Below are 11,976 nucleotides of genomic sequence, written 5' to 3'. Positions count from 1 at the left end.
ATCATTGAGAACATCTCGAACCCGGCTGTGGAATCCACCATGACGTCAATTCTGGGCAATGGGTATGGATCCTTTGGGCAGGCCTTGTATAAATCTGTAAAATCTACACACATCCGCCACTTCCCGGAGGATTTGAGAACAAGCACCACGTTAGAAAGCTAATCAGTGTATTGGATTTCTGATACATAGCCGGCTTTAAGCAGTTTGTCCACCTCCTTCCGTATGATCTCATTCTTGTCACTCCCGAACGACCTCTTTTTCTGTTGCACCGGTCGCGCAGCCGGGTCTACATTCAACCTATGCACGATCACCTCAGGGTTGATGCCTGTGAAGTCAGACGGACTCCATGCCTAAATAAATTCAAGCCTGGTCTACCTAAAATCACATTGTACGCGAATGGGGTGTCTACTACTAAAAATTTCATCATCGTGGTTTTCCGTTTAGGTTTGTCACCCATGGACATTGGAAATTCGACCATCCCTAAGGACGCCACTTCACTTCCCCCGAAACCGACTAGTGGGGCTTTCACTGGCTCCAACCGAATGTTCTCCAAGCCCATCTTATCGATCACACTTTCGAAAATGATATCCGCAGAACTTTCACTGTCCACCAGGACTTTGTGAACCGTGAAATTTGCAATATCCAATTTGATAACCATCGGATCATTCATCTCCCCACTTTCTCCGGGTTTATCCGTGCTGTTGAAAGAAATTGCCTCCTCCTCTTCGACCTTCAGCACGAACTCCCTTCCTCTGCTCGAGCTCAGAGTTCTAGCACATCTTTTTCTGTCCTTGTTCGAGTTTCCCGAGCTAGAACCCCCCGCTATAGTGTAGATCACCCCTTTCGTTGGTGCATTATTCCCGGCGACTTGGGTATTGTTCGCCCTCACGGGGCCGGGATTTCGATCTCGGCTCCTCGACCTGCTTCTCCTTGTCTCGTCCTTACTAATCTTGTAAGTCGGGGGAACTCGATCCCGGAAGTAACCCTGTCTCACCAGCCTCTCGATTTCATCCTTGAGCTGGAAACACTCCTCCGTATTTGTCCCCTTTCACGGTGGAACCTGCAATATTTGTTAGAAAATTTCTTGGAGAGGGTATACCTGGTGTGCCTTGCCATTTGAGAACATCAGCATTCTCGACCATCATTAAAGCCTTCTCCCGCGACATCGGCAACGGAGTGTAATTGTGGTATTTGGGCTGATACTTTGGTTCCTTGGGCTTGCCTTGCTTTGGCTTACTCCCCCCACCTTCTCTTGTATCGTTCGATCGCCTGTACATCTGCTCGCGTTCCCTTCGCTCATAATCCTTCATCGCGTTCATCTCTTCCTCGTCTATGTACTTCTGAGCTAGGGCCATCAGCTGCTCAGCGTCACCTGGCGGGTCGCGCGCAAGCGAGGACGCGAAGGGGCCTTTTTTTAATTCATGGATCAGGATACTAACCATCATGTCAATGCGCAAATCCTGGATTTCTATCATCTCGTTGTTGAATCTACCCACGAAACTCTTCAATGTCTCATCTTCCCTTTGTCGTATAGTAAAGAGATGGGTGGCCGACCTCTTTTGCTTCCTCCAGCTCGCGAAATAGAAAGAGAATTTTTTAACAAGCTGCTCATGCGAATCGATGCTTCCTCGGGGCAAGTTAGTGAACCACTCTTGCGCTTTCCCCGTCAGCATAGTAGCGAATAATTTGGCCATTATGGGACCTGGCTGTCCGTGCAGATTCATCACCATATCAAAGGCTGTCACGTGTTCATAAGGATCTTTAGTTCCATTGTATCTTGGCAAATCTAGCACTCTAAACCCCGGTTCCACCACTTGAACCAGAATATCATTGTTGAAAGGGGAATGTTGTGCGCAACTATCTCTCCTCGTTTCTTCAGTTCGTCGATTTGCTTGTTCAGGCTTTCTATTTGTTTCCCCACGCTCTCCACTTCTGCTCGCGAGATCATGGGTTCTCTTCTCTTTGACCGAGCATGACTGCTGGATCCCGCGTCTATTGAGACCGGTTTCTTAATTCTGCGCTCTGGCTCGCCATGCACCCGCGACTCTCTTTGGGGTTCGGTGTTCTCGAACAATTGCCTTCTTGTGGTTTCTTTGGCCACCGGGGTCGTGGTTGTCCTCTCATACTCCACAATGACATTTCGGCTAGCTTCTTCTATCATTCTTTGTAGCTATTCTTTCGTTAATTGAATGGTCGTTCCTCCTTTTCTCAGTGTCTCCTCCTCTCCGGCGTTTCTCCTTGATGAACCTTCCATGATAATAATTCTCAGATGTTCCCACAGACGGCGCCAACTGATCCGGGTCAGTTTTAGCGCTCTCGTGAAGTGATCTCAACTCAGACAGCTAACTCCTCTAAAATCAGATTTAGGGTTCCTTGAGAATAAAATAAGAACTGTAAGCTCGTCGGGCACGTCCCCAACAATGACCCTCCGACGCTCAAGTTAGGTTGATCGAGAGAAAAGTATTCTATCTCAAGGTTCGATCTCAATAAATGCAGAACAGTTACCTTTAATTACGGCGTTTTAGGTCTATATATAGGGCTCAGCAGGGCAGATTTGGCCAGCCACGTGGCCCCATCCTACTGGCCAGCGTCCACGATCGGACGGCTACAATTGTCCGGGTCTTCAAAGACGGATGGATCCGGGTCGGGTCTTATTCAACCCGGCCGATAGAAAAGGCGGATCCCCGCTTAAATGACAGAAATGCCCTTAATGAAGGACTTTTTTGGTATTTTCCTAGCGTTCTTCATTAATCACACATCAATATCATTTTATTTTTTTTATATACTTGAAAGTTATTGAAGTAATAGCCTCTGCCCTTTCTTTATTAAATTTTAATATTTATTTCTCTCATGATGTTATTTTTTTATATTCCTATGATTATTGCTTTATTTTATTTTTATACAAGAGGGAATAGATTTATATTGTACTGGTAAATGAGATATTGTCTTATATATTGTTTAGTTTCTATAATAAGATGATTATGTTGATGGGTGAATGAGATGATTATGTTAATGAGAGGAAAAGGGAAGAAAGGGCGGAGGGAAAAAATAATAATTTTCATTCACATTGTTTGGTATGATTGGAAGGGGAGTAAATTTCAAACACTTCCCTTTGTTTGGTAGGAGAAAAATAGATTGGGAAGAAAAAATTAATTTTTGTAAGTTTACTGAAAAACCATTCTCTTCATTTTGTATTAGAAAATAAACGAATTAATATTACACTAATATAATTTTAGTATATTAAAATTTTAAAAACCTTATTAATGAAAATGCTTATCAAATAAGAACGAGAATATTTTTTATTAATAAGAGTATTTGTCAAAATGAGTATTGTTCATCTATTCTGAATTGTTTAATTTAAATAAAATAAAAATTAGTAACAATGTTTTCTACTAATAATTCAAATTCAAACATATGCGTTTCTGTTGGTACCGGAAACAATTTTGTATATCATCTCCAGATGCACTGAAGAAAGCATGCAAAGAAGGCACGCATTTTCAGCGATTTTGTTATCTTTGCTCGGCCAATTATGTACAGTATCATGAGCAGAAAGAAGAAAAGAATTGAAAAGAAATTGTATATATAGATATATAGAGTAAATAAAAATAAAAACTATACTTCCACTTTTCTGCCCAATTTCGGATGAACCCAAATTGGACTGTGGAGGGCTTTCATATACATCGAGTTTTACTTCACCTCTATTTCTTCCTTCTAACTGAACACCAATCTATCTGTTATACATTTATTTTTACTTCCACTTCTCTTATACTCCCACTTCACTTCAACCAAACGTACACTTAGTTAACTCAAATTTATTAGTTTCAACTAAACTAATTTAATTAAGTTAACTATGAATTTAAAAATTTCAACTAAACTATTTCAATTTAGTTAACCCAAACTTAAAAGTTTCAAGTAAACTAATTTAACTATGAACTTAAAATGTTCTATTAAATTAATTTAGTTAAGTTAATTATGAACTTAAAAGTTTCTACTAAATTAATTTAACTGTATGTATGAACTTAAAAACTGAACTAAATATTTTCAACTTAGTTAACTCAAACTTAAAAAGTTCTATTATATTAATTTAATTAAGTTAACTGTGAACTTAAAAACTTCTATTAAACTAATTTAATTATGAACTTAGAAACTTTTATTAAACTAAGTTAACTATGAACTTATAAACTTCTATTTAACTAAGTTAACTATCAACTTAAAATGTTCTTTTAAACTATTTTAACTAAACTATTTTAACTATGTTACTATGTTTACGTAGATATGGGATGTAGAGGATCGAGGGGAGGTCGACGTCAGGAAATCAAGCACACAAAGAATCAAATGCAAATTTTAAGGATGGAATTCGTGGATAAATTTGTTACAATGTTGGATGATGCGAGTGAATTAGAAGATAACTCAGTGGCAATGATTTGTCATCCCGATTGGGCTAACTATGCATGTTTAGATGATTGTGAAAATGATGATTACCCCCATATTAAATATTGAATATTTTAAAATTTTGTTTAGTAAACATGTATTGAATTATCTTTCTATATTTTATTTTTTGATTAAATTTTGTTGTGTTTGAATTTTATAAATTTTTAGTTGTAACTTAAATGTAATTTTAATTTAAAAAATTATATATCAAAATCTGAAACAAAGATTATAAATTTTTTTGCAAAATTTTGTAATAAAATTTTGCAATGGATTTTAACAAAAAATTTTGTTGCAAAATCTTTCGCAATTTTTTAATGGATTGAAATCGAAAGAGACGTGTTGCAATTTTGCCAAGAATTTTCATTGCACGTGTCATTGCAAAATTTGCAACGAGTGTCATTGCAATGAAATAAGATATTGCAACAAAATTGCCACAAATTTTGCAATAAAAATATTGTCACAAAATCATTGCAAAAATATAGTAAATTCCGCTGCAAATGTCGTTGCAAAATCCATTGCAAGATTCGTTGAAAGTCAAAGTTTTAGCAAAATAATTTGCAACGGGAAATTATTCGTGGCCAAATTTGCCACGGATGGAGAAAACTATAACATTAGTACCTCTAGCAACGAAAATTTTCCGTTGCAAATTTTCGTGGTAACACTATTTTGCAACATATTTTATGCAAAATTTATGGCAAAAATCCATTGCTATAGCACTGTTTTTTTTTTTATTTTTATTGTGACTCTTTATTCTTTTATACACTACTTTTTTATATATTAGAGTACTATCGATCAACTTTTTTATAGTTCAATTTATTGGTCTTTTTCATCTTTCATTAATTATTCAGTTTTTTGTGAACATATTTATTTAATATTAATATGTACATATTCCATTTAACATTTGTTTGTATGATTCTATTTAATATGCTAAGTCATTATTTCATTTTAAATATTTATCCCTTTGAATTATTTTATACACCATTATAGTACATATTATAGTTTCATATTTTAAAATTTTAATTTACAGTTTAATTTTGTTGTTCTTTTTCAGATTTTATTTTATTTTTTAATTTTTATTTTTCTATAAGAAGGAGCATGTTTACTTAGTCCTAAGCTGCACATTTCGTTTACCATCTACATATATTATTATATTTAATTTGATATTTATTTTTTAATTTTATTTAAAAATATTTACCCTTTTATATCTTTTTATACATCAATTTAATTATATATATATATATATATAATATAGTCTCATTGATTAAAGTTTTATTTCATAGTCTATTTTTTTTGTTATTTTTAGATTCTTTTTTGTCTACTAATGTTTTCCAAGATGAAAAGAGTGACAAAATTATAACTTTTATGTAATAGCTTCTTGAAGTATCTGAATATAATTATAATAAATCTATGATCAATATATGAGTTGTAAATCTTTACATTTACATGTAAATATTTGTATTTTAATTAATTGAATATTTTGTAGGCATATGTTAAATTAATAATGAATAAAGAGATTAATCGAATTCCTTAATTTATTAATGCAATTCTTTTATTGTTTAATTTAAAATTTTAAATTAGTTTTTAAATATATTCATTTATTTGTAGTAAAATTTTTACAAAACAAAATTTTGAACTATGAGATATAATAATCTTTTGTTTAGTTCATTCTACTAATCAAAAAATATATATATCACTACAAATAAAATATATACCCTAAATAATCAAACAAATATCATTTTGAAAATTCTAATTTTATAAATGAAAAATTTATCAAGTTAGTTATTGCATTTAAACATTTTTAGTTCACTATGAGATAAAGTTTCATAATTTATCCTTCAAAAGTCATGTAAATGTAATTTTTATTAAATAAATAGTATAGTCGTACAGTACAACAATGCTCAATGAGTGGCGCCTCCTTCGACAGGCTAAGAAACACGCCAAAGTCTATATGACGCACAAGAACTAACAGAGCGAGATAAAGAAGCACTAAAAATCATATTGCTATGAGCCATACCATTATTTATAGTTTACAGTATCATATTGCTTCAAAAAACTGAATTGGGAGCGGTGTGATTTGCAAGTCGCTATAAGCTTATATCATATAAATGCGGCCTTTATTCTTGGTTAAAATTTAACAGTTATTGTCGATACATTTTAATCTATTTTTTATTTTATACTTTTGCCTGCTTTATCTTTTTATTATTATTATTGTTTTTTTCTGTATGTTTTCTTTTCTCTTGTCGACCCTTTTTATTAATGCATTAGGGCTTTTAGAGAAACGTATGATCTGATAAATATTTATCGTTTTAATAGTTGCTTTATTTTTTTTTTGGGAAAAGTATTATTTTAGTCCGCTAAGTATGCCTAATTTTAATTTTAGTCCGATAACTATGTCCATTTTTGTTTAGGTCCAGTAACTTATGAAATTGCTTACTTTTAGTCATTTGATCGATTTTCGGACAATTTTACCCCTATGCAACTTTTGAAAGGCAGATTTAGTCCATATGCACTAATAGGAGTAAAATTGTCCGAAAATCTGCCAGAGGATCAAAAGTAAGCAATTTCGTAAGTTACTGGACCTAAACAAAAATGGACATAGTTATCGGATTAAAATTAAAATTAGGCATACTTAGCGTACTAAAATAATACTTTTCACCATTTTTTTCCGATTCATTCTTTTGTTTGCAGACTAAACTTTCATCTTTAAGATTTCTTCGCGTAATAGAAGTTATTTTTATTCTTAGTCGATGATAATGTTGCTATTTTTATTATTTAACTAAACTTAGTTATTTTATTTTTATTTTCATTTTTTTTATTTTCTCATTTATGATATTTAATTTATTGCATTTTTTTTTTGTTCAAATTGAATGAAATGATATTAAGATATTGAGATTATTCTAAATTAAATTTTTTTTATTGTCCATTTTGTTTTCTTTTAATTGTCTTTCTTATAACTGGTTAAAAGTAAGTTTATATTCATGCATTACACTTTATTTCTTATAAATAAGATTATTTTAAATTCTATACTTTAATATAGTTTTGAGGAAGATGAATTATATAAAAAAATATATTTAATTAATTCTTTATTTTAATTTTTATATAGAGCTGGATGTATGTAAAAATCGATTTGTTTATTTAAAATTACTATGTTTTGTCTATTAAAAATGAAAGTTTTATTTTGCGTAAAAAAATTATTTATAAAACAATATATTATAAAATAATTTATTTATTTAAAAAATATATATATAACCGTACATAACAACGATTTTACGCCAGTTTTACTTTAAATTTAGAATCATAATTGTTTGAATAAATCATATAAACAAGAGATAATTACACTCTTCTCTCCTGAAGTTTGGTATAAGTACACGTAAATCCCCTGTGATTGGGGAAGTTACATCTCTCACCCTTAAGGTTTGCTTTCATCTAACAAATAAGTCCCTCCGTTAATCAAAATTCACTGAATTTGCTGATATTAATAAAAAATAAAAAAAAAACAGAAAAAAATTCTACAATTACTGTCGATTGACCTATCACTGATTTATAGTAGGTCAAATAAATTTTTTTATGACCAGATTACTCTCACACATCTTCATGCATTAATATATATGAGAAGGTATATCTTCATCATTATAAGGGTAATTGAGTTTGGAAAAAATTGTTTAACTTGCAATAGGTCACTTTAATTCAATCAAGAGTAAATATCAATTTTCATTAAAAAAATTTTGTTGATATCAGCAAATTCATTGAGTTTGGCTAACGAGAAGACTTATTTATTAGACGGAATAAATTTTAAGACTACTAAATATAATTTTTTAAATAATATATATATATATATATATATATATAATTACTAAATATAATTTTTTAAATAATATATATATATATATATATATATATAATTACATCAAAATCACAAAAAAAGGAGAACGTAATTATCACTCTAAACAATTGACTCAATTTGATCCTAAGGTTTGTGAGGGGTTTTTGAAATTTTGTGAATGAGTAGGCCTAGTTTACATGGCCCCAAGCATTCTGTTTCTGACCCACTCTTCTCCCTAACACTAACACCTTTTTCCCTCAAGATTCGAGAAGTTCTTGTTTGACGCGCAAAGAGATGCGTAAAGCTGTCACTGACGATGATGCCTTCTTAATTTGGCAGCCAACCTATAACAATTCTGACCCAACAACATATGTTTTTATTAAATAATTGGTTAATTATACTTACCCTTCTTCAAATATACTAATTTTACAAATCATTCTGTCAAAAAATATTAAATGTCTGACTCACTTAACACCGTTAATAAAATTATTAAACTAATCTCATTTTTAATTATATATATACGGTTTGATTTGGCATATTGTGTTGTGTGATATCTCGTTTAATAATACAATTTTGTGATTGGTTGAAACGATTACAAAGTATGATTTAATGTGACCAATAAAGATGTTTTTTTTAAAATTATTTTTATTTTAACATTACAGTTTGTGAATAATTACATAAGATAAAAAAAATTCTCTCGATATTTATTGAAATATAATCTTTAAAATAAAAATTCTTTGTCAAATATTTTTTCCATATTCATATAAGGGAGAAATTCAAACCAGACATCGAATAGGAGAAAGAGAGAGGGAGAGGCAGTATGGCTAAAATTTTACTTTTTGAAATTTAATACTAATCAAGATTCAAATAATTTTCAAAAGTCCCAAGAATAAATGAAGTAATATTTTTTTATTAGAATTTATTATTAAATTATTATAAATTTGAAGTATATTATTTCAAGAATATATGTATTTTCATCTTATTTTCACGAAAAATGTGAGAAAAAGGGTGAGAGAAATAGACCGGTGGAGAAAATTGGATGGTATTTAGATAACAACAACGCATTTTAATCTCAAATACATTATCTGATGAATCTTATATCACACCTCTTAGACGATGGTATACACTATCCCATAAATTGTGATCGGGTAAATTATATTTTTTATCCTATAAGTGGACCTGTTTTTAATTTTGGTCCCAAACTCAGCCCAATTCGCACATTTACGTGTGAGACCAAAATTGGAAACATGTTCACTTATGGGATCAAAAATGTAATTTATCTTTATTTTGGTCGTATTGACTAACGGAGGGAGCAGTTGTCGTTTCAATTGGACGGAAATCCCTCAATGGTCCTCAAATTGAAAGAAAAAAAAAAAACCACATATGGGACTCATTGTGCGAATTAATCTGAGTGTTTGACCAAAATTGAAAACATGTCCACTTATGGGACCAAAAATATAATTTACCCAATTGTGATTCATAAGACTAGCCTGGTCATATTGGGCTTTAGTATCATAAACCAAATTTGTGATTATCATATATAATCACTCGAACACGCAAAGTGTAATTTACCCCAATATCTATATTATATATACCTTTATATAATTGAAAAGCACACTATTAGTGTCTTCAATTCATTGGTATGTCAATTTTTATTTTTTTAATACTAGCCGTTGTGGCACGCCGTTCTTGCGTCCATATAATAAATAATTTTCGTATTTTCAAATATATTATAAGAGTAAAATATACAAATCAATACATTACATTAAAAAAGAAAAGGAAAAAAACTAATGTATAATTTAAAAGTTGGAATGAGTTAGCTATTTTATTAGCTGAAGGGCATTTTTGACTTTATAAAAAAGTTGGTGCGCGACGGTGTCACTAACCATCATTTGTGTATGAAGTCCCTTTCCCTTTTATATTAGTATAGATTTAATAAGTTTCTTTTTTCTTTCTCAACTTTCCATTTTTTTCTTTTCTCAATTTCCACGTCTTTCTTTTCTAGTTATTTTTTTATTATTTTCTCATTTTTTATACTTTTTAACACTCATTAATCTAATTAATATTTTTTAAAATAATGATCATTTTTTAAAAAAAATTAAATTGATTGTGCACACACATCTGAGTGTACCACATATTCTCGTATATAATTGAAGAGCATCCTATTGGTGTCTTCCATTTATTGGTATGTTAATTTTTTTAAAAAATTAAATAATTATTTTTAACTTCCTCACTCACCATAATTTTTCATAACTTGTTTTTCTCATTCATTTTACCTTATATATATATATATATATATTCAGTAATTTTTAACTCTATAAAAAATAAAAAATATAATATTAAAAAATATTTTATAAAAATATTCATATATATAGAATGTATTACACTTATTATAGTAGGGCCCGTTTACTTTGTATGATGAGATTAAACTGATACAGAGAGTAATAAATGATGAAATTTGAAATATGTAGTGATAGAATTTGAAATATTTATCTAAGGCATTGTTTGCTTGATTGTGATTTGAAACTGGCATTTTTGTAATACTTTTGAGGATTTGTTCTAATTTTGTAGTAACATGTGTTTGTTGTTTTTTTATTTGTTTTGAAGCTGTTGATTGTTTTAAAAATAGGAATAGTTACATTTATACCTCTTGATTCATTGTCCGTTTATACAAATCAACCATATCTTTTAGATAATTACACATATATCATTTTTATAGAAACTATCCCTATTTTTTTTGTTGTCAGGGGTAGTTTTTGTAATTATACAAAAGATATAGGTGGTTTGTGTATTAGACCATAAGTCAAGAACTGTAAATGTAATTATTCCTTAAAAATATTATTGATTACTTTACAAAAAATTGATACAATAATATCATTAACCGTTGTTTGTGAGTAAAAAATATCTTATATAGTATAGATAAACAGGTGACTTGGATAAATGGAATATCCAATCTAATCCAAACACACTGATATCTTACCATCCCTGCTCTGGGATGAGGGTGTGGACCTAAACAGCTATGCACCGCCCCACCTTTTGCACTTCTCATCTACTTATCCCCATACCCCCGCTCCCCCATTACAAAAATTTTAATTTAAATTTAATTTCATCGAACTCAAACTAATTATATGATATAATATATATATATATAACATGATTTAGTGCGCAATTCAAAAAAAATGATCAATTACTTGACAAGTGTATCACATTTGCTCTGTATTGATTTGATTTGATTAAATCTGATTTGGATAAAAATAAATTCTTAAAATTCTTAAAATCACTTAATTACACAAATATTAGATATTTTCACAAAATTAAAACTGCATCCGTAATATTACAAATTTACAGTCGTTAAATGTACTTATAATTTTAAAAAAGATATGGGGTGTTTGTATAGTCAGATCTAATATCAAATATTATGAATGTAATTTTATCCTATGTATTACTACCCATCCGTCATTTTTCTACCAAGAGTTCTTAATGTAGGGTGTGTTCGCACGTGTTTTAGTTGATCTATCTACTAGAAAATCTCGTATTCAAATTTTATTATGCGCAAAATTTTCTTAGGCCAACAACAACCACGATCGGGGATTAGTCCCAAATTCAGTGAGCTTTGGGAAGCCTCATGAGGAAAAAAAAAAAAAAAATAGGAAAATAGGAAAACCAGAATATTTGGAATAGTTGAAAACATTTGAAAATTTGATATTTGATATCTAGGAATC

The 11,976-nt window shown here is 30.6% G+C and overlaps 1 protein-coding gene across 1 annotated transcript; it reads right to left on the bottom strand.

Moving 5' to 3' along the window:
- Window positions 308-1,694, bottom strand: LOC105162334. Its single transcript, XM_011080341.1, has 2 exons — window positions 1,125-1,694; window positions 308-1,045 (listed from the first exon to the last, which is right to left on the bottom strand). The coding sequence occupies exons 1-2, from the start codon at window positions 1,692-1,694 to the stop codon at window positions 308-310; spliced, it is 1,308 nt and encodes a 435-aa protein (XP_011078643.1).

This window comes from Sesamum indicum, linkage group LG5 (assembly GCF_000512975.1).
Source record: "Sesamum indicum cultivar Zhongzhi No. 13 linkage group LG5, S_indicum_v1.0, whole genome shotgun sequence".
NCBI lineage: Eukaryota > Viridiplantae > Streptophyta > Magnoliopsida > Lamiales > Pedaliaceae > Sesamum > Sesamum indicum.
This window is presented reverse-complemented; position numbering and strand designations above follow the sequence as displayed.